This window comes from Carcharodon carcharias, chromosome 8, assembly GCF_017639515.1.
Source record: "Carcharodon carcharias isolate sCarCar2 chromosome 8, sCarCar2.pri, whole genome shotgun sequence".
Classification (NCBI taxonomy): domain Eukaryota; kingdom Metazoa; phylum Chordata; class Chondrichthyes; order Lamniformes; family Lamnidae; genus Carcharodon; species Carcharodon carcharias.
Genome location: NC_054474.1, coordinates 11,915,311 through 11,939,474, shown reverse-complemented (window position 1 = coordinate 11,939,474; position 24,164 = coordinate 11,915,311). Strand labels below are relative to the sequence as shown.

Below are 24,164 nucleotides of genomic sequence, written 5' to 3'. Positions count from 1 at the left end.
AATGGTGACGACATCTTAACCATGAGGTTGTACAAGGGAGAGCCAGATCATGAGACATTGCATCACTTCTGTGCTGATATATGCTATCTCACTAGCATATCAGTTAGAATTAGCCCTCATACTACATTTTCACCCAAGTCTCTGACTTGAATTCTTTTTTTATAGGGGCACTGCTGTGGTGGTTTCACTCATCTACCCAAATAGGTGGTCTGCTCCTTTTGGAGGAGATGGAGGATTTGAGTTCTGTGGGTGATCTCTCAGGCTCTGCTGGGCAGAAGGAAAATTTGTAGATGACCCCGGTTCACCAGTTTGGTTGTCATCTGGATCACTCGATGAATAAATCATCTCTGACCTGTTCAACTGTGTGGGTGACTGCTTCGCCTGTGTAGGAGGTTGCTTCTGTGTGGCAACCAGTGCATGGCTGTTCCATCTCATTACCATTATCTGTTTGAATGAGACAGGACCATGGATGTGGTATCCATAGAGAGCTTGGTCTGTGACCCTAACTAGCCTTCCTGGTTGGAGTTCGGGCAGCTTAATGGCTTTGTGACATTTGTCATCGTTCCACATCTGTCTGGAATGATATTTGTCCTCTTTCTTCTCTTTTTCCAAGCCATCAGCTTATACTCATGGGCATGGGTGTGTGGGAAAGTAGGGAGTTGAGTTTTCAGTCGTTTTCCCATGAGGAGTTGACATGGTGCTAAACCATTTTGGAGTAGAGTCAAGCAATAACTCAGAAGTGCAAGTTTGACATTATTGTTCTTCTGTAGCAATGCTTTCCGTGTACGCACTCCTCTTTCAGCTGCACTGTTGGGTTGCAAGTATCTTGGTGAGCTGGTAGTATGGGCAAATCCATAAGATGTCGTGAACCCTTTGAAGTATTCATTGGTGAACTGTGGTCCATGGTCTGAGTTTACAAGCTCTGGGACTCCATTTGTCACAAATGTCTCCTTCAGTGATGTAATAACTGCTTCAGAAGTGTGACCTAGCTGTTACTTGACTTCTATCTAGCTGGGATTGTAGCCTACTACTTTCAAAAATATCTTACCTGTGTTCAAAGAGGTCAGTCCCATGGTTGTGAAGGGAAAGAAGATGACATCAACAATGACTAGCACAAGCAATACAATTTGATGTAACCTCTTCCAGTGATTTTTGAGAGATCAGCCACCATCTTGCTCTGGCTCGACATGTTTTGATGCCCAAATGTCCTTTGTGCAATCGTTGTAGTATGACGAGTCTCAGAGCTCTCGAATGACCACTCTCTTGTCATAAATGAGTAAGTCATCAATTACACTGAGTCTGAGTAGTGTCTGAGGATGGGATTTGTGTGGTATGTATGCTGGTCCATCCTGTGATGCAGTACTCTCTGACCTGAGCACATTCTTCATAGATTTCTGCGCATCTCTGATTTCACTCAGTTGCTGAGTTGTTTCTGGTAGAGTTTTGGTTGTTGTCGATACAAAGGTTTCCTCCTCTTCAACAAGGGCTACATCACCTTGTTCAGGCCCTGCCACTGGAATACGGAACAAAGCATCTGTTGTGCGCTGCTGTTTTCCCAAAACATTCTCTGTTTTTGCATCAAACCTCATCACCCTCAGTCTGAATTGTTGTACTTGTGAAGGCATTTTTGATAACTCCTTAGAATTTAAGATTGTTTCTACCTTAAAGTGGAGACCAAGAACATAATCTGTGCACTTTTCATAAGCCCATGTAGCAGCTAATGCTTCTTTCTCTATCAATGCATGTCTCTGTTCAGTCTCTTGTCAGTGAATGGAATATAAGGTAAACTGGTCTCTGCTTTCCATCTGAAAGAGTAAAGTTCCCAATCATGTAGAAGATGCAACTGCAGCAATGATAGTGAGTATCTCTGGGTCATAGTGAGCTCAGGCTTCAGGTGATTCTGAGGAATTTAGACTTTTCATCAAGGAGTAGCCAAAAACCACTAGTTTAATGAAGATTGAACTCTTTCACAATTTTGCTAAGCTCTCATCCTCAGACAACCTAGGATGAACTTTGGGTTCAAATGCTTTGTTCAGCTGTGTAAGGTCTACTCACATTCTGGTTGATCCATTGGGTTTTGGCACCAGGGTCATCCCTGGGCATCAGCTTTTTGGTTCTGTCACAGGTGAAATAATAACCCCTTGCTTCAATATAGAATCAATATCTTTCTTTACCTTTGGCGATAGAGGATGAGAAACTTCTTCTGGATGTAAACAGGCACCCGGCTTCATTTCAGGACTCAGTGATGTGGTACACTGTCTTCAGCATTCCTAGTCCTGCAAACAGCTATGGAAACTTGGCTCTGAAGTTCCTCTACTCTGCAAATCAGATGCAAATCAGTACAGGCTTTTCTGTTTGAGTGAACACCTCTGGTTTAGAATCACATATAAGGTTTCAGTGATTTTTCTCTGTCCATTATTGAAAGGTTGCATTCAGTTGTATACCTTGAACTTGAACATTTTGTATATCTTACAGATTTTGAGTTCTATCCTTCCTGACCCATATAGTTTTATGCCTGATGACTGAAGAGAACTTTTCTCCAACCACTGTTCAGCGTCAGAGAGTTCCAAAACTGCTGTGCTTATGTTTAACTTAAGAGTGTCTTGTTTCCCTCAATTAGGATATAAGCACTCCAGTAGCTTCCACTTGGTTCCTGGATCTCTTCAAGGACAGGCACCTCAATATCATTGATATCTTGTATTTCATGGATCCTGCCACCTTTTCAAAGGCTTCTCTTGTTACATATTCCATACGGGCTTCTTGCTGCGATACACTTACTCACACTATTCCTAATGACATTCCTCTCAAATCAAATTTAACTGATAGGCCCATTACTTTGAGCCCTATTAATTTCTCTTGTACTATTTTTATTAATAATATCTTGCAGTTCCTCATTTACATTACATTGATTCTCTATCATTTCTGGGATGTTTTTAATATTTTTCTGCACGAAGACAGACACACTGTATTTGTTTAGTTTCTCTCTCATTTCCTTATTCCCCATTATGACTGCTTGTAATGGACCCACATTTATTTTTGCTAATCTTTTCCTTTTTACATAGCTATCGAAGCTTTTACAGTCTGATTTTATGTTTCTGGTTAGTTTACTCTCATATTCTATTTTCCCTTTCTTAAGCTTTTTCTTGGTCCTAATTTGTAGAATTCTAAAATGCTCCCAATTTGGAGGCTTATCTTTTTTTTTTTTGGCAGCTTTATACACCTCTTCCTTTGATCTAATGCAATCCTTGATTTCTTTCATTAGCCACAGTTGGAACACCTCCCTTGCTGGGATTTTGTGCATTAAAGGAATGTATTTTTGTTGTAAACTGTGTGCTAGTTCTTTTAAATGTTAGTCATTGCATGACTACCGTCATACCTTTTTTAATATAGTTTCCCAATCTACCCTAGCCAATTTCCCCCTCATTACTTCATAATTTCCTTTGTTTAGATTTAAGAACCTAGTCTCTGATTGAACTACATCACTTTTAAAACTTAATGTAAAATGCTATCATATTATAGTCACATAAGATGTGACGTCTTTTCATAACTTAGGTTGGAAACCACCAGGTCCTGGAGGTTTATTTATCCTAAGTCCCATTATTTTCTCTATTACCCCTTTTACTATTAGTAGTGAACCCCGCAAGTTCCACCCAGTTAATTAATTTTTGGTTTCCTTTTCTATTAGTGGTATATTATTCTTTAACTCTTCCTTCAGACTTGTCTTTTTCAATTGCAGGTTTCGGAGGCAGTTGCTTTCAAAAGGATGTTCTCAATCTGGTTTATCTTTGCGAGGCCCTCAACCTTCCAGAAGTGGCCAGATACTGGCAACAGGTGAGAACTTGCTGACGAATAAATAAAATCATTGCACCTACTGTTGGAAACTCTCCCAAAGCAGACAACATACAAATGGGTTCTTCCCGTAGTTGTATGCAAATTTTGGCATTTCACCACCACACAAAGCATTTCTTGTGGTATTTCAATATATTCTATGGAGTTGCCATCGCCTCCAAGTCACAGCCATCCTGATTTGGACATGTATCAGTAGTTCCTTCCTTGTCACTTGATCAGTATCCAGGAATTCCCAACCTAACATCATTGTGAGGCACATCACTCTTGTAACCAAAGAGAAACTGCACCACCACATTCTCAGGGCAACAAAGAATGGGCAATAAATGCCAGCTTTACCCACATCTTAAAGCTTTTAAAAAAAAATGCTCAGAATTAGTTTGGAGTTCAGTGACAGCTGCAGCCATTTTTCATACTGTAAGATGCCACACAAAGCAACGAAATGAATGAAAAGTTAATTGTTCTTTTGTGTTTGTGATATTATTTGAGTGGGGGGGGAATATGGCCCAAGACAACCTGTTTTTAACATAGTGCCATTTGTACTATTAGCATCTACTGGAACTCGATGACAGGGTCTTGTCTTAATTCAACAGATGTATATTTTTGTATGACCTTACATATGTGTAAGATTTTGGTCTGTCAGGTTCTGTCCATTTATTTTTGAACAGGATATCTGGAAATGTTCAAACCTGTGTCCGTTAATAATTAAAGCTATGTAATTAAGTCTAACCATTTCACCCATGACATTTAATGACATTATCATTGCTTAATTCCCTATCATCAACATCCTGGGAATTACCATTGAACAGAAACTGAACTGGACCAGCCATATAAACACAATGGCTACAAGGGCAGGTCAGAGGCTGGGAATTCTGTGGTGAGTAATTCACCTCCTGACTTCCCCCAAAGCCTGCCCACCATCTACAAGGCACAAGTCAGGAATGTGATGGAAAACTCTGCTCTTGCCTAGCTGAGTGCAGCTCCAACAACACTCGAAACTCAGTGCCATCCAGGACAAAGCAACCCGCTTGACCAGCACCCTATTTTAAAAATTGTATTCTTTCACGGTATGTGGGAATCACCGGCATTTGTTGCCCATCCCTAACTGCCCCTGAGAATGTAGTAGTGAGCCATTTTCTTGAACCACTGCAGCCCATGTGGTGTAGGTACACCCACAGTGCTGTTAGGTAGGGAGTTCCAGGAATTTTGACCCAGTGACAGTGAAGGAACGGAGATATATTGAGTGGTTCGGAGGTGTACTTGCAGGTGGTGATGCTCCCATCCACTTGCTGCCTTTGTCCTTCAAGGTGGTAGTGGTCGCAGGTTTGGAAGGTGCTGCCAAAGGAGGCTTGATGAGCTGCTGCAGTGCATCTTGTAGATAGTACACACTGCTGCTACTGTGCGTCGGTAGTGGAGAAATTCAATGTTTAAGGTGGTGGATGGGGTAGCAATCAAGTGGCTACTTTGTCCTGGATGGTGTTGAGAGTCTGAGTGTTGTTAAAGCTGCATTCATCCAGGCAAGTGGAGAGTATTCCATCATACACCTGACGTGCACCTTGTAGATGGTGGACAGGCTTTGGGAAGTCACATCCTTTTTTAACAAAGATGCCTCATCTCCTTTTCCTTTCTTTCTCTACTTCCCAATTGTCAAATAGTGTATTCAGGTCCCAGTTATGGCCAGTTTGTACCTAAACCTCTATTGGCTATCTTATCATACTCGTTTATTTCTATTTGTGCTATAAGTTCACCCATCTTGTTACAAATGTTGCATGCATTCAGATTAAAAAGCTTTTAATTTTGTCTTTTTAACCATTTTTCCCTACTCTGGCCTTATTTGCTGCTGCACTCTTTTGTTTGTATTCTCTGATTATCATTACCTGTATTGCTTTCCTGCACTATTGTCTTGTGTTCTCTCTCTAACTTTCCAAATCTCCTTTCATGTGAAACCCCACCCTTCCAACTATTTAATGTAAAGTCCTCTCTAAGGCCCTAGTTATATGATTCGCCAGGGTCCTGGTTCCAACGCAGTTCAGGTGAAGGCTATCCCAATGGTGCAGCTCACTCTTTCCCCAGTACTGGTGCCCGATGAATCAAAACTCATTTCTCCCATGCCAACTTGTAAGATCCGAGAGTTGAATGCATGGCTCATTTTCTCGTGGCTCAGATAGTAATCCAGAGATTTTTTTACCTTTATAGTTTTGCTTTTTAATTTAGTCTCCAGCTAACTCATACTTGCTCAGCAGAACCTCTTTCTTAGTCCTACCTATGTTGTTAACCATGTGGACCACAACTGGATCCTTCCCCCTCCCATTCCAAGTTCAGTTCTAGGCCCGAGGAGATCTCTTTTACCCTGGCATGAGTCAGGCAACACAGACTTTGGCACTCAAACTTCTGGCTGCATGAACTGTTGCTTTAACTATACAGCCCCCTATTAAAATTACAGTATTACTTCCCGCATTTGAATGGCCCTATGCACTGTGGTCAGTTTGCTCATCCTCCCTACAGTCCCTGCTCTCTGCAAGGGCATTAAACATGTTGGACAAATGCAAGGACTGAGGCTCCTCCATTGCTACCTTTTGGATCTCCATACCTGCCTCTCTTACAGTCACACCCTCCTGACCTTGACCACAGCCCAAATCTGAAGTACATAGCTTATGAGGTGTGACTGCCTCCTGGAACAAAGTGTCCAGGTAATTTGTCCCCCCTCCCTGATGCATCGCTGTGTCCAAGGCTCAGGCTCCAGCCCAACAACATGGAGCTGAAATTCTTCAAACTGTAGACCTTGCCTGTAGATGTGGATCATACTGGTGCCCACCATTTCCCACATGCTAGAGCTGCAACACATCACCTGGCCAGCCATCTTTATTGTGTTTTATTTAACTCATTGGGTTTCAAGTTTGAAAATATCACTCAACTGTTATTTATAGTTACTTTGTGGACTAGTTACGCTATAAATTTCTCCCCAATACCAGTTTAAACTACAGCCCCAGTTTATAAAAAAAAAAATGTAACTCCCCAATCACCTACCTGCTCACCTAATTTATGCCTCCGGGCTTCAGGTCTAGAATCTCGCTCTCTCCGCTCCCTTACTTGGACCACTCCTTTTTGTAAAAGGCCAGAACAACACCTCCTCCTACTCAATGCACCAAATTCCCTCATTTACCAAACTCCCAGAGTTCAGCACAGTCTCAGGATTAAGGGGCTGATCATTCAGGACTGAGATAAGGCAAAAAACTTTCATGCAGGAGATTGTGAATCTTCTACCCAGAGAGATGTGTATGAGTGTATTCAAGTCTGAAATCAATAAATTTTTGTTGCTTGGGGAATTGAGTTATGGGGAGCAGGTTGGAAAAACTGATGCTGAGGCAGAAGATCAGCTATGATCATATTGAATGGTAGAGCAAATTTGAAGGTCCAAATGACCTAATTTTCCTATTTCTTATCATCTTATGTTCTTAACTGGAAACCAAGATTTGGCATCAGTTGAGCTAGTGGAATTGATGGGGCCTGTCTGTGAATTTAAACCTAACACTTGGAAGATTTGGAAAACCATCTTAAGATTGAAATTCAGTCTGTGCTTTCCTTCAGTTGTTTTTCAGAGAGTTGGGCCAGTGGGGGCAGGATGGAGACCAAGATTAGGAGTCATAAATATGAGAGCCCCTCCCCCCTATAAATCCAAAAGGGAATTCATGAAAAACTTCCTTGCCCAGGCAGTGGTCAGAATGTGGAACTCAATACCACAGGGAATGACTGAAATGAACAACGTACTTGTATTTCAGGGTAAGCTAGAGAAGCAAGAGGGTGAAAGCAGCAGGAGGATATGTTGATAGGGTAGGAGGAGGCTTGTCTGCAGCATAAACACCAGCATTGACCAGTTGGGCCATATGTCCATTACTGTAAATTCAATGTAATCCTTTCTCATTTTGCTGCCAGGTGATTGAAATTAACGATTACCAACGGAGAAGATTTGCAGCACGTGTAATCGGTTGTCTTTTCAACACTGTCACCGATAAAAAGATCGGATTGTTGGGGTTTGCCTTCAAGAAGGACACTGGAGACACGAGGTACGGTTTGGTGAATTGCTGTAACAGCTCTGGCTTTGTACAGTAGGACTCAGTCTTGCACAGTCGAACCCTGCGTTAACGTTTTACTTCACTCTTGCAGCGAGATGCATGGAAAATTGGGAAGCGATTGACAATTGTGTGTTTGTCTTTTCTCTCTGGTAACTGAGGCATTCACCCAAAGGAGCCATTTATTTCTTTTGGCATGGCCCGATATCTCAGAAGGAGTTTTGAAACGTCTGTACCTACTGTAACTTGCTGTCTTTTGAGTTCAACGTATTTACACTTGTCCCACTGGTAGCGAATGTGTTGGTTCAGAGGAAGAACCTTGGAACAGGAAGAGGGCATTCAGTCCTTTCTGGCCGACTACTAACCTCAATGCAGATCATAGTTGATCCATACCTCTTCACCTTTTACTTACATTAGTTCTGTAGCCCCTGATACACTTATCCAGCAAAAACCTGATCAATCTCATCCTGGTGAAACCTTTAATTGACTACCAGTATCAATAGACTTTTGGGGAAGGAGTTCCAGATCTCCACTACCCTTTTGTGTGGAAAAATTATTTCCTCCTTTTACACTCTCAGGTGACCTAGATCCAATTTTAACATTGTGCCCCCTTGTTCGGAATTCTCCCACCAGCAGGTAGACACAGGAAAAACTTATCTCAAATCAGGTCACCCCTCAACCTTCTACGCTCAGGGGAATGCAAGTTTTGCAACCTGTCCTCATAATGTAACCATTTTTAGCCCCAATATCATTCTGGCAAATCTGCGCTGCGCCACCTCCAAGGCCAATATATCCTTCCTGAGATGCAATGCCCAGAATTGAACGCAGTTATATCCCAAAGGAAGTCTGACCAAGTACAATTGTACAACCGAAGCATCACTTCCTTATTTTTCCAGCCCCTTTAAGATCCAGGTCAACATTCCATTAGCCTTTTTGTACCTGAGCACCAACTTTTCATGGTTTGTGCATGTGTACAGCTAAAACTATTTGCTTGCCCACAGTTCATACTCCTTCTTGGAAAATACTCCTAGTTAACTGCCTTGAATCCTAAGGTGGATATTTCTTACTTTCTTCACGTTGAATTCTTTCTAAATTAAGGAATTTGCAAAACCAAAACCAGTCTATTCCTGCTGGTTGCTTGTTATGAGCCAGGTAGTGAGTTTACCACAAGCTGCCAACTTATTTAAAAGGACACTTGTCGCTCTGGCAGCAATAATTAGAATCTCAACAACCTTGGAAAGGCCTAATTATAGTCTGAAATAGATAAGCCATAGTGGCATGGTGCTATTTAACATCACTTAAGATCAATCAGTATTTTTGTTTCTTGTTATTTATGCTCAGGATGTGGGTGTTACTAACATGGTTGGCATTTATAGCCCATTTCAATTTGATACAACTGAGTGGTTCCAGTCAGAGGCCAGTTATTCATTGCTCACAGTGCGACTCCTCTACATTAGAGAGACCAAATGCAGATTGGGTGAGCACTTTGTGGAATATCTCCGCTCAGTCCACAGGCATGACCCTGATTTACCGGTTGCTTGCCATTTGAATTCACCACCTTACCCTCTCTCTTTCTTGTGCCTGCTAGAGTGTTCCAGTGGTGTTCAACACAAACTGGAGGAACAGCACCTCATCTTCTGATTAGGCACTTTATAGCCTTCTGGACTCCGCATTGAGTTCAATTCTTTCAGGTTTTTTTTGTCACTTGCTGGACTGAATGGTTTTTCATGTTTTTAGACAGAGCTGCTCATTATTCTGCTATTCACACACACACTCTGGACAATCGCTTTGTTTCGTTACTACAACCATTACCACTCCCTTTTGTCTTTGTTCTATGATATCTTTGTCATTTAATCTCTCCTGCCCTCTACCCTAACTCAGACCTTCCCTTTGTTCTCCATCTTGTTTCCCCTCCCTCCACCCCTCCCCCCCACCTTTCAACAGCATAAAACACATCACATTTCTACCTTCCTTCAGTTCTGAGGCAGTCATATTTGACTTTTTTTAAAAATTCATTCACGAGATGTGGGCATTGCTGGCTAGGCCTGCATTTATTGTCCATCCCTAACTGCCCTTGAGAAGGTGGTGGTGAGCTGCTGCCTTGAACCACTGCAGACCATGTGGTGTAGGTACATCAACTGTGCTGTTAGAGAGGGAGTTTCAGGATTTTGATCCAGCGGCAGTGAAGGAACGGCAATATATTCCCAAGTCAGGAAGGTGGTTGACTTAGAGGGGAACTTCTAGGTGGTGTCCCCATGCATCTGCTGCCCTTGTCCTTCTAGATTGCAGTAGTCATGGGTTTGGAAGGTGCTGTCTAAGGAGTCTGGGTGAGTGCCTACAATGTATCTTGTAAATGGCACGCAATGCTGCTACTGTGTGTTGGTGGTGGGAGGAGCAAATGTTTGTGGATGTGGTGCCAATCAAGTGGGCTGCTTTGTCCTGGATGGTGTCAAGCTTCTTGAGTGCTGTGGGAGATGCACTAATCCAGGCAAGTGGAGAATATTGCATCACACTCCTGACTTGTTGATTGTGGGCAGGCTTTGGGGAGTCAGGAGGTGAGTTACATGCCGCAGGCTTCCTAGTCCCTGACCTGCTCTTGTAGCCACGGTACTTATGTAGCTAGTCCGGTTCAGCTTCTGGTCAATGAACCCCCCCCCCCCCAGATGTCGATGGCAGATGTTTCAGGGGATTGAATGTTAAGGGGCGAAGATTAGAATCTCTCGTCGGAGATGGTCATTACCTGACACTTGTGTGGCGCGAATGTTACTTGCCACTTGTCAGCCCAAGCCTGGAAATTGTCCAGGTCTTGATGCAGTTGGACATGGACTGCTTCAGTATCTGAGGAGTTGTAAATGTTGCTGAACATTATGCAATCGTCAGCGAACATCCCCACTTCTGACCATATGATGGAAGGAAGGTCAATGAGGAAGCAGCTGAAGATGGTTAGGCCGAGGACACTATCGTGAAGAACTCCTGCAGTGATGTCCTGGAGCTGAGATGACTGACCTCCAACAACTACAAACATCTTCCTTTGTACTAGGTATGACTCCAACCAGCAGAGAGTTTTCCCCCTGATTCGCATTGACTCCAGTTTTGCTAGGGCTCCTTGATGCCTCACTCAGTCAAATGTGGCCTTGATGTCAAGGGCAGTCACTCTCACCTCACCTTGGAAGTTCAGCTCTTTGTCCATGTTTGAACCAAGGCTGTATTGAGGGCAGGAGCTGAGAGGCCCTGGTGGAACCCAAACTGAACGTCAATGAGCAGGTTATTGCTAAACAAGTGCAGCTTGATAGCAGTGAGCAGTGTTGATGACCCCTTCCATTACTTTACTGATGATGGAGAGTAGACTGATGGGTTGGTAATTGGTTGGGTTGTATTTGTCCTGCTTTTTGTGCACAGGACATACCTGGGCAATTTTCCACATTGCTGAAGTGTTGTAGCTGTGTTGGAACAGCTTGGCTAGGGGTGCAGCAAGTTCTGGAGCACAAGTCTTCAGTACTATCGCTGGAATGTTGTCAGGGCCCAGAGCCTTCAGCCGTTTCTTGATATCACGTGGTGTGAATCAAATGAATACTGGCACCTGTGGTCCTCTGGAGGAGGCTGAGTTGGATCATCCACTTGGTATTTCTGGCTGAAGATTGTAGTAAGTGCTTATCTTTTGCACTGATTTGTTGGGCTCCCCCATCATAGATGATGGGGATATTTGTGAAGCCTCCGGCTCCTCCTCCAGTGAGTTGTTCCAATTGTCTACCAGCATTCACAACTGGATGTACCAGGACTGTAGAGCTTAGATTTAGATCTGATCTGTTGGTTGTGGAATTGCTTAGCTCTGTCTATCACTTGCTGAGCATGTTTAGCCTGTGTTGTAGTTTCACCAGGTTGACACCTCATTTTTAGGTATGCCGAGTGTTGCTCCTGGTGTGCCCTCATGATTGAGCCAGGGTTCAATAATGCTGATGGCCCACATCACCTCATGGAGTTGCTAGATCTGTTCGAAATCTATCCCATGGTGGTATATGCCACACAACATGATGGAGAGTTGTCTCACAGCTCTGGGCTGCTAGGCCATTTCAGAGGGCATTTAAGAGTCAACCACATTAGTGAACCAGATGGGTTATTACAACCATCGACAATGGTTTCATGGTCATCATTAGCTTTAATTCCAGATTTTTACTGAATTCAAATTTCACCATCTGCCATGGTGGTATTCAAACCCTGGTCCGCAGAGCATTACGCCAGGGTTCTGGATTACTATCCCAGCGACAATACCACTATGTCACTGCTGTCTACTCTCTCCTCCTCCTCTCTGGCTGCTGCCAGACCTGCTGAGTATTTCCAACACTTTGTTTTTATTTGAGTCAATAACGTTGGTTTGAGACTTTAATTAATTCATGGGCGTTGGGCATCGCTTGCAAGACCAGCATTTTTACCCATCCCTAGTTGTCTGTGAGAAAGTGGTGGTGAATGCCACCTTGAATTCAATTGAGTGGCTTGTTTGGCCATTTCAGAGGACAGTAAAGAGTCAACCACATTGCTGTGGGTCTGGAGTCACATGAAGGCCAGACCAGGTAAGGACGGCAAATTTTCTTCCCTAAAAGTTATCAGACAACCAGCGGGCTTTTTATGATATACAACAGATAGGTTTTTGGAGAAACTGTTTCCAGTGGCAAGAGTCAATAACCAGAGGGGACAGGTTTAAAATAATTGACAAAAGAACCAGGTGGGTGATGAGAATATTTTTTTATTATGCAGCGAGTTGTGATGAACTGGAACTCGCTGCCTGAAAGGCTGGTGGAAGTAGTTCAATGGTAAAGAATCGCAGAATAGTAACAGCACAGAAGGAGGCCATTTGGCCCATCATGTCCATGCTAGCTCTTTGTAAGAGCTATTCAGCTTGTCCAACTCCTATCTTTTCTCCGTCGCCCTGGATTTGTTTTTTTTCTCTTATATTTATCCAATTTCTAAAGGGAATTGGGACCAATGGGATCGCTCTTTCAAAGAGCTAGCGCATCCACAATGGCCAAGTCGCCTCTTGTGCTGTGTGATTCAATGAAGTGCCTAACCCTTTCACCTCATTGCTGTTGGGTTTCTGAACCAACTGGACTCGTACTTGAAGTTTGCTTTCTATTGCAGGGAGTCTTCCAGTATTTACATATCCAAATACCTTCTGGATGAGGGAGCCAGGCTGCACATATTTGATCCAAAAGTGAAGAAGGAGCAAATTGTTCAAGACCTGACTCACACCAGTGTTTGCGATGATGATCCTGACAGGGGTATGTATACAAGACAACAGAACTTGAGAATTTTTCGATAAGATCAGCTTTGAATGAGGAAGATTCATCTTGGCTAATCCATACAGTAAAGCCTGTAGTCCCTGTAGTGGACAGTTTATTAAATCATTCTCAGGTTTCTGCCTGTACTACACCTTACAAGTTCATTCCAAGTGTGTATCATGCAAGTGAATTGAATAAATATTTGAAAAGGAAAGACTAGCAAGGACTATAAGGTAGGATCATAGTATTGGGACTAATTGTTTAGATGTTTCAAAGAGCCAGCACAGGCATGATGGGCCGAATGACCTGTCCTTTATGATTCTGAGACACCTGACTTGTGCCTCCATCTTGGGAATTGTGACTAAGTTTAGGATGAGGATACCTAATATATAAAAAAATACTTTGGAAAGGGCAGACTGTTCTCCCTTGCCCACCTAGGCCGTTTTTGCAAGGATGGCCTTTGGTTCATCTAATGGGCCAGAAAAAGACAATTGCACCAATATTTGTTTCAACTTTTTGATTAATCTGACTGTCTTCACACAATGTTCTTGGTTGCATTACACTTTGTGATGTCCCGATGTTGTGAAAAGCAATATATTAAGTGGCTCTGTGTGTAACATTCTCGCCACTGGGGTGGAACTTGGACCCACAATCTTCTGACCCAGAGACTTCAAGTAATCTAGGCTCTTGAGTGCAGTACTGATGGAGTGCTGCACTGCCAGAGATTTTGTCTTTTCGATGAGATGTTAAACCGAGGCACCATGTGTTTTCTCGGGTGGATGTAAAAGAGTTCATGATCGATATTTTAAACGAGCTTATGCTAGTGCCCTGGCCAATATCTCAATTAACTTCACTGAAACACGTTATCTGGTCATTATCACACTCGCTGTTTGTGGGCTGTTACTGTACACAAATTGACCACTGTGTCACCTGATGTTACCATACTAACCATACCTCAAAAGTACTTTGTTGGCTGTAAAATGCTTTGGGATGTTCCGAGGTTCTATATGACGCTATGAAATGCAGGTTACATACGAACATACGGATTAGGAGCAGGAGTAGGCCATTTGGCCCCTCGAGCTTGCTCCACTATTCAATAAGATCATGGCTGATCTGATTGTGGCCTCAGCTCCGCGTTCCTGCCTACCCCCCGATAACCTTTGACTCCCTTGTTAGTCAAGAATCTATCCTAATCTCCCTTAAAAACACTCATTGGCCCTGCCTCTACCGCTCTCTGGTTCTTCATAGCTTAATGCAAATTCATTTCTTTCTTGCAGTGTCACGTTTGGTCACCGTATCGTTGGATCCTTACGAGGCTTGTAAGAATGCCCATGCTATTGTGATCTGCACAGAATGGGATATGTTCAAGGTATTGAAAATAACTGCTGTTTTGGCTAGTTTTCCTCTTTTATTTTACTTTATCTCCTTTCATTCTGCTCTAGTAGGTGATAGCTTGGCTCTCTCTGGTCCAAATGGGTGGCTGTTGCTGTGTAAGTCCATTTATTTTACTATAGGCCTGTTGCAACCAAGTCTGACCTACCCTGATCGGAGATGTGCCTATCCAGATACTAATTGGGTAGGGGTGCTGAAAAAGGCTCTATCTGAAGTCCAGAATTAACTTTAATATGCTATCAAAAACATGAGGCATTCAAAAACATGTTGGTATAAGGTAAGGGCTATACAAAAGCCCATACAAAAAGGGCTATAGACATCTCTCTCCATTAGAGAGAGAGACAATGGGTTATATAGCTTGAGGGGCATCACTCTGCAATAATGGACTAAGGCTAGGAGCCAAGCCTCCATGAATTACCACAGCTGGTAGAGGATTTGAACCCGCACCACATTCTAGCCATCGAGCCACCTGAGCTAACCGACCCCCACAAAAAACACGTTGATATTATTACATAGAATTTACATCACAGAAACAGGTCGATGTTGGCCTTCAAGCCCACATGAATTTCCTCCCGCTCCTCATTATCTCACGCTAGCAGTATATTCTTCTATTCCTTTCTCTCCCATGTGCTTAATTGGCTTCATAGAAACTAGGAGCAGGAGCAGGCCTTTCGGCCCTTCGAGCCTGCTCCGCCATTCGTTATGATCATGGTTGATCATCCAACTCAATAGCCTGCTCCCTCTTTCTCCCCAAACAATTTGATCCCTTTTGCCCTAAGAGCTATATCTAACTCTTGAAAACACACAATGTTCGGTCTCAACTACTTTCTGTGGTAACGAATTCCACAGGCTCACCACTCTCTGGGTGAAGAAATTTCTCCTCATCTCAGTCCTAAATGGTCCACCCCATATCCTCAGATGATGACCCCTGGTTCTGGACTCCCCCACCATCAGGAACATCCTTCCTGCATCCACCCTGTCCAGTCTGTTAGGACACCTCTGGTGTAGGTTGTCTATTGACATCCGAACTTAGCTGGGCTTATTGATTAATGTGTGGGTGTAAGAATAACCTTCTGGGCCAAATAAGCCTTTTCCCTTTATTTTAGATCACTAATTGGATAATTATGTGGCCTTGCTGCCATTCTGAAGGTGGATAAAGCCTTGATCCTAGGCCAAAGTTTTTTTTATATTCTTTCATGGGATGTGGGTGTCGTTAGCTAGGCCAGCATTTATTGCCCATCCCTAAGTAAAGGAGGTGGTGAGTGGCCTCCTTGATCATTGCAGTCCATGTAGTGTAGGTACATCCACAGTGCTGTTAGGGATGCTCTAGGATTTTGATCCAGGGATAATGAAGGAATAGCGATATAGTTCCAAGTCAGGATAGTGAGTGGCTTGGAGAAAACTTGCATGCGATGGTGTTCCCGTGCATCTGCTGCCCTTGTCCTTGGCGGTAGAGGTGGTGGGTTTGGAAGGTGCTGTTGAAGGAGTCTTGGTGAGTTCCTGCTGTGCATCTTGTAGATGGTATACATTACTGCCACTGTGTGTTGGTAGTGGAGGGAGTGAATCTTGAAGGTGGTGGATGGGATGCCAATCAAGCAGGCAGCTTTGGCTTGGACAGTGTTGAGCGTCTTGAATGTTTTTGGAGCTGCACTCATCCAGGCAAGTGGAGAGTATTCCATCATGCTTCTCATAGATGGTGGAAAGGCTCTGGGGAGTCAGGAAGTGAGTTACTCACCACAGAGTTCCCAGTCTTGACCTGGGACTTTTGCTCTGTGGCATGATGCAATACCACGTGCTTAATTAGGAGCAGGGGAGAGCATCCCAGAACAGAAACAATGCCCCATGTTGGACATTGTTAATACTGTAAAGTATCTGGTTGTGAACAGCACTTTTAAACATTGAAATAAATGTTTGAGTTATCATGCAAGGAATGAAAAGGTATTGCCACAGCATTAATTAGGTTACTCACAGTTTCATCTTCTTTTGTTTGCTGGCAAGAACAGTATTCACAAAAGTATCTGGTCTGAAGGTCAGTACAAATCAATTCTATTTAAAATGCTGACTATTTTTATAAAATCCTTACTAAAATAATTACAGCTTCAATCCGGGGACCATGCCTATTTGTGAGAGCGACAGAACCATTTTACTTATTGCTGGCAGAACCATTTTACTTTGGTTCACATTTCATAGAATCACAGAATAGTACAGCACAGTAGGAGGCCATTCAGCCCATCAAGTCTGCATTGGTGGCTCTTATGAGCAATTAATTAGTCCCATTCCCCAACTTATTCCTGCATTTTTTTCCCTCATTTATTCAATTCCTTTTGAAGGTTACTATTGAATCCACCATCCTATCAGACAGTGCATTTCAAATCCTACCCACTTGTTGCAAAAAAAAAAATGTTTTTCCTCACATTGCCTCTGCTTCCTTAGCCAATCACCTTGAATTCGTTCCCTTTGGTTACTGACCCTTCAGTGACTGGAAGCAGTTTCTTTTTATTTTTTCTTTTTCAACCCTTCGTGATTTTAAACACCTCCTTTCAAATCTCCTTTTTAACCTTCTCTACTCTAAATAGAACAACCTCAGTTTCTCCAAGCTGTTCACGTAACTGTAACCTCTCATCCCTGGAACCATTCTAATACATCTCCTCTGTACTCTCTCCAAAATCTTCACATCCTTCCTAAAGTGTTTTGCCCAGAATTAAACACAGTATTCCATAAATATTTGATGTTTTATGAAGATTTAGCATAAATTCCTGGCTTTTGTACTCTCTGCCCTTATTTGTAAAGCCCAGGATCCCATCTGTATACAAATTGCCTGCTGTGTTTCCTATATTACAACAGTAACTAAACTTCAAAAAGTGTCATTAGCTGCATGGCACTGAGACATCCTGAGGTCAAGAAAGGTACTTGATTAATGCAAGACATTTTTTATTGGGAACCGCATATAGCAACACCACAATTCCCAGCCTGAATGGAGATGGTTGAGTTGGGAAAGGTCTGTGGCCAGTATGGTAAAATCCTGAATATGGCCTTAAGGAAACTCTGCATGTTCAAATCTGATTCATACACTTTTGTTCCAGACTCCAGTCTGTCCTTCAGTCTTAAGTAGGATAAGTTTTGAACACTTGCAGCTAGGTCATGTTATGCATATAAATGGATTATCAATATGGATCTTGTCTGTATCTCAGTTTAAATTTGTCACCTTTCAGGAGCTGGACTATGAGAAGATCTACAAGGCGATGCTGAAGCCAGCATTTATCTTTGATGGCAGGCGCATTTTGGACAGTCTTCATGAAAAGCTCCAGCATCTAGGTTTCCAGGTAAGGGAATGAGTGACTGGAAAACACACAACCCGGCATTGAGATTGTGGCTTTTGGGTGAAATGGTTAGGGGATTTGATGGATGTTAATTTGGGTGAGGTGGGCAGGGCAGGCAATGGGTGCTAGAGTTCTGATATTCTGTTCTGCCGATGAATATTCACTTGAAAGCCTTAACTCTACCTAATGTCTTCCACTAAAAACAAGACAAAGACTTTAAGCGGCCATATTGTGGCCAAGTTTTATCAACCAATGGAGGCAGCTAAGTGGTCAAGAATTGGTCTAACCTTGCAAGAATGATATGCTAATTTAATTCCGTGCATAAGCTCATTTGCATAATTGTTCACCGCTAACTCTGTAAAGAGAGATGGATCTTAAAATTTGTCTCTTTCTTAAATTTCAAAGAACGCAGGATAATTGAAGAGGGGACCTCAATATTGTGGCAAAATTGTACAAAGTCTTTTGAAATATTCAAACGGCATTCCAACCCATTAGCACCGTTACTCCAGATTGAGGGGTGAGAAGACTAGTATATCATGGACAAAATTGAGTAGGTAACTCAACTAATAAGAGAAGCCCAGTAACTGAGCGTCTGCTGGATGGCTACAGTTGTAGCGATGGTGCTCCTTGCGGTTTGTTGGAAGGGTGGTCTTGGTCAGCTGTCCACGTCATCTTTCTCATAAACATTAGAATCTTAGAATGATATGTACAGGAGGAGGTCATTCAACTCTTCATGCCTGTGCTCACTTTTTCAAAGAACTACCCAATTAGTCACACTTCCCCACTCTTTCTCCATAGCCCTGCAAATTTTTCTTTTACGAGTGTGAGTATATTACCAATTCCCTTTTGAAAATTATAATTAAATTTCTTTCCACCACACTCATAAGCATTGCACTCCAGATCATCACAACTCACTTCCTCATGTTGCCTCTGATTCTTTTGCAAATCTTCAATCTGTGTCCACTGGTTACCAACCCTTCTGCCACTGGAAACTGGTTCTCCTTATTTCTCTGCTATCAAAATCCTTCATGACTTTAAACGCCTGTCTTAAATCTCCCATTTACTCTCTCTGCTCTAAGGAGAACAGCCCAAGTTTCTCCAGTCTCTCCACATTAACTGAAGTCCCTCATTCCTGGTACCATTCTAGTAAATTGCCTGTGCATCCTGACCAAAGCCTTGACATCCTTCCTAATTGATTGCAGACCAATTCTGGGCCATTTTCTTCCACGTAAAGAAACAAAAGGCCTATGGTTACATTGTCTCACATATCCTTTACCAGCGGTAATTTTTTTTTTGTTCGTCACCAGTTTCTGATTTGAAAGTGTTGCATTGATGAAGGTGGAGACAATGTTGTTGCTGTTGGACAATGGAACTCCTTCCAGTTTCAGACATGCCATGTTAGCTCAATATCAGGACTCCCAAGTCAGGTAAAACCCAGTTAGAAGCAGAGTAGAACTCTCTCTATTCTGCCCTTACCCCAACTTTAGCCAGTTTCACCAGTGTGACCTTTTCACCAATCTTCACTTGAGTTGCTGAATGGGGCTTGTCTCAGTTTGGGATCTGTCTTGTATGTTACCTGACCTGCTTTGCAAAAGAGACCCTTAACGTTAATACTTTGGATCAATGACCTTTCACCTGAACTGGAAGGTGTTAGCAATGAACAACTTTTGAGCAAGTACTGCAACAGGGAAAGAACCTGTGGGAGATGTTTCTGATGGGGTCAAGGGCAGAAAAGGTTAAATGACAGAAGTGATGATGCTGCAAGGCTATAAAAGATAATCAGGCAAATATAGAAATGAAGAATAGATCCAGTGGAGATGTAAATAATTACAACCCTGCCCTTGTTTAAAAGCTACTCCTCTCAGCATCATTCCAGTTTGATGAGAAAATCATTGACCTGAAATGATAACTGTTTCTCTCTCCATAGATGCTACCTGATCTGCCGAGTGTTTTCTAGCACTTTGTTTTCACTTCAAATTTCCAGCATCTGTAGTATTTTGCTTTTGTTCGCCTTTGCCCAGGCCCTTTCTTAACCTCCCCTCCTCTCTAGTGCTCGCTTTAAGACACTCCTTAAAAGCAAACTCTTTGATCTAGCTTTTGGCAATTTGTCTTAATATCTCCTTATGTGTCTTGGTGTCAGATTCTATGTAGGATGTTGTACTACATTAAAGGGATTATATAAATGCAAGTTGTTGTGTTGCTGAACCTGCATGTTGGAAATACCTCCTCAGATCCCAGTTAACTCTACCTGGAGATCATAGCAGGAGACTTAAGCACTTGGAGGGGATGTTTTGGACTCCACTGATCTGCAATGTGATGGGGCCTTTAATGCAAATTTTTGTTTCTTAAATTCCGCTAACAGGTTGAAACCATTGGAAAGAAGGTAACTGAGAGGATACCATTCACTGCCAATAAAGATATCTCAAGGATCGACTTGCAAGCTCCTCCTGCCAAGAAGCTAAAGATTTAACGTTCAACTGCTCCTTGTGACTTTCAGTCATGCATTTTATACACTCAGTATTAGTTTTTATATAAATGAAAATTTTCAATCTATACCCATTATGCTTAATGACACTAAGGACAATTTTTAGGTAGTTTTTATAAAAATGTCACAGGGGCTTCCTCAATTTGTGTTTTTTAATCTTTTTGGTTTACATGAGGCCTATACACAAGGTCCTGTCAAGCTGGAGGAGTTTGCATTAGTTAAACTGAGGCCCAATGTCTAAACTGTAAGATCATTACTAAGTTATTCTGAATAATGAATCCTACATAGGTTTGTAGGGAGGGAAGGAAAGAGTAAAAATTAATCCCTTTTGGCACATCATGCTAGTTGTTTCCTCATGGACCAAGCCAACTCTGGACATATTCCTGGAGGTGCCAGCAAAGGATCTCCTGCCTCCAACTGCCTTTTCTCTCTCACTCCTGGTATTGGTTGCCCAACGTGTCCACACCCACAGGGCACTGCCTTCCTGAGGCCAATTGAAAAGCAAATAGACTCCTTCATTACCCAATTGGATGATAGGTGACTATTGGTCAGATGACCTTTCTTCCTCTGTGAACAATAGGGTTCAAAGAAATGTTATCTTTCGTAAAAGCACCATTTTGCTGAATGACCTGATGATTTTTCTCCTGGGGTTTGCCCCGCTGCTGTCTCAGAAACTAGGCTTTATTCTTGGAGAGTCCAGGACAATCCTGGCAGGTTGGCAAACCTAGGACCAAATGGGTAGAACTTTCTTAAATTAATTGTCTTCCTCCTTTCTCCATTTTCAAGAGAGGACAGTGAACTTCTAATCTTTAAATAAAAAAATGACAAGGTTTGTTTAAATATATATATGTATATGGGTTACTACTCTGTTGGACCTAGTTGGTGCCCTCTGCCACTTTTCTTCATTGAGGGTTGCCATCTTATGCCCAGCCCAAAGCCAGATAGGGTGGGAGGAAAGTTGACTTTAACTTTGCTTGACGTTTCATTACTTTTTTTAAAATAGATCCTCCATTTTACAGGAAAGTACTGGGGGTGGGGAGGTTCTACATTAAACATAACTTTAGAAAATTCTAGATTGTAACAAGCAGTCCACTCAGAGACTAAATATGTTGCTGGATAGAGAGACATGTTACTGAAGCTTTTTGTCTTTAAGATAATCAGTTGAGCTTGTAATGCGGCTTATTTACACTTGCTAGAAGTGACGGACATTCACAAGCAGGGACCCGTTCTCTGCAAACAATTTTTGCTCTTTTTTTAAATTACCCAGGATCTGTAGTTCCCCGTTGCTTTTTCCATGGCAGCACCTTGGCCAATGAGAGTCGACTTTCCAATCAGCACCCTTTTCTCCTGTAGTATAAATTGGTGTGATTGTTTGAAATTTGGCATTCTTGTGTTTGTCCTGATGAGCGCAAGATGAAAAGTTGCAGAAACATGTCTCTCCTTTCAGCAAGAATCAGGTCCTGTACTATCAAGTGGCAAACTGAACATAGTGGCAGCCCTAAGTCCATGGACCAATAGCACGTTACTGCTTTTATGGAATATGTTTTTAGAAACAAGTTTTGCACCTTTCATTGTTGGTTGCAGCAGAGAGGCCCACATTGTTGTCGTCCTCACAGAAAAATGAGGAAATTCTTGAACGGTCTCCACGTGAAGGGGAGACCTTTTAATCCAACTCACCGGGCAGGAATTCCACAGGACAGGAGAGCTGGTTCTACATCCTCCCGATGATTGATTTCAGTGGAAATTGAAATCGGGAGGGATGTAAACACAGCATCACACCGGATCTCATTGCTTTCTCGATGGGCAGATTGGATTAAAATTGCCCCTCTGATCCCCACTGACGTAAAGTGTGTTGAACTTTTAATAAACCACTTGGGGGGAGGGGGGCCAACAGCAGATGGGAGGCACAGCAATGCAGATTAAGATTACAGTTAGACCCATTGTTTTTCCTCCACAGCCCCCTGGTTCTGAAATTGTTTAATTTACATTGGTAGATGTGTGTTTAAAAAAAGAACCCATTCATTCCTACAATAACTTTATATAGTGCGTACATAAATGGGGAGGGACCAGTTCACTCAATTGGCTAGCATGTGGATCAGAATAACGCCAACAGTACGGGTTCAAATCCAACTCTGGCTGAGGTAGACTTGGGATCTACTTTCTCATCTGCCCTGTGCTTAATGTGGAGTTGTGCCCTTCAAGCTAAACAGCCAATTGTCTCTCTGTAATAGAGAGAGATGCCTATGATTCCTTGTGGACTATGGCTAATTCCCTACCTACCAAGAGAAATGGGACTTTGCTCAAAATGAGCACTGAGTCTTGACTGGCATACGTAATCCTTAAGATAAATTACTTAAAAGTATAAGCGGATTTAAAAGCCCGAGAGAAATAGCCAGTGAGAATTAGCAGTCAGTGAATTTTAATGCAGAATTTTAGTCTAGTGAATTATTGTTTGCAAACCTTGATGAGTTTGGACTTGATCAAAATACTAATTTATACAAGAGACTGGAGTATGTAGTTTATTATGAAATATGAAAATTGGAAGCCTGTTCTCCATTTTAATAAAGGTGGTTTATCATGACTGGTAGATCTTGTGTAGTTGAATGTACTATAAGATTCATCAGTCCCAAAAAGATTGGATTTTATTGGCATCAATGGCAATTTGATAAGTAGATGAATAAAACCTTTATTACAGGACTGGAGTGCGTGTAGATTGTGAAATGGAAAAGAATCATGAGACCCACATCCCAAGTCAATAACTTTCATTATTGATGTTGGGCATCGAATGATACTGTGAAAAATGTACATTCTCCTGAACTGATTGTACCTTATACACTTTTTAAAAGAAAAAAACACTTCTGTATAAACCTTTTGTTTTGTGTTCATGTCGGAGTGTAATCATATTTGATATGCCTCTTTCATAATAAAATTAAGATTTGGAAACGAGGTACTGGTATCAGTCATCATTATTGTAATGTCTTTTTAGAAACAAGGCTGACTGCGAAACCTAGGCTTCAGTTGGATTTGCATTTGATAGTTTGTGTGGAAATGAAGGTTTTGCTCTGTTAACCACAGGGGACATAATTTAAAGATAATTGGTAAAAGAGAACCACAGGAAAGGAGGAGAGTTTTGTTTTAACTTGGCAAGTTATGATCTGGAGTGCGTACCTGTAACGGTGGTGGCAACAGATTTGATAAATGTTTGTTTTGCTGCAACACCAGGGAACTACCCGTACGTGTGCAGATGCATCACAGTAATAGGAGTTAGTGTTACATCTACTGCATACTCCATCCTAAAAGTAAGCCTTTGTGGTTTTGAGATTTTAAAGCAACTTTTAAAAATGTGTCAATACTCCTGCCACCCGCAGTGCATGCTGGGTGCACATGTACAACCATTCCTCACCTCCTGGTTGGCAGCAGAAGTTACAGTAAGGATGAAAGATTGATGAAAAGGAAAAAAGTTGGGGAAAGAATCATTTGAGTAGAACTAATTGGATAGATAAGGTGAGATAGTGATTCTATCACTGGGCGAGTGATCCAGAGGCCTAGCCGAATGCTGTGAGGTCATGGGTTCAAATCCCACCGTGGCCATTGGTGGAATTTAAATTCAATTATTCAATTAATAAAATCTGGAACAGTGTCAGTAATGGTGACCATGAGACTATCATCGGTTGTCGTGAAAAAAACCCATCTGGTTCACTAATGTCTGCCATCCTTACCTGGTCTGGCCTACACGTGACTCCAGACCCATAGCAATGTGGTTGACTCTCAACTTCCC

The 24,164-nt window shown here is 42.2% G+C and overlaps 1 protein-coding gene across 2 annotated transcripts in view; it reads left to right on the top strand.

Moving 5' to 3' along the window:
- LOC121281342 (UDP-glucose 6-dehydrogenase-like) overlaps positions 1 to 23,332 on the top strand; it is a 47,331-nt gene extending 23,999 nt beyond the window's left edge. For both annotated transcript variants that reach the window (XM_041194252.1, XM_041194251.1), the window contains 6 exons: positions 3,737 to 3,831; positions 7,780 to 7,910; positions 13,050 to 13,189; positions 14,467 to 14,558; positions 17,794 to 17,904; positions 20,264 to 23,332. In XM_041194252.1, coding sequence (XP_041050186.1) covers positions 3,737 to 3,831; positions 7,780 to 7,910; positions 13,050 to 13,189; positions 14,467 to 14,558; positions 17,794 to 17,904; positions 20,264 to 20,371 — 677 coding nt within the window. In that variant the 3' untranslated portion in view covers positions 20,372 to 23,332. The remainder of the gene's footprint in view (positions 1 to 3,736; positions 3,832 to 7,779; positions 7,911 to 13,049; positions 13,190 to 14,466; positions 14,559 to 17,793; positions 17,905 to 20,263) is intronic.
- Positions 23,333 to 24,164: the final 832 nt, after the last annotated feature.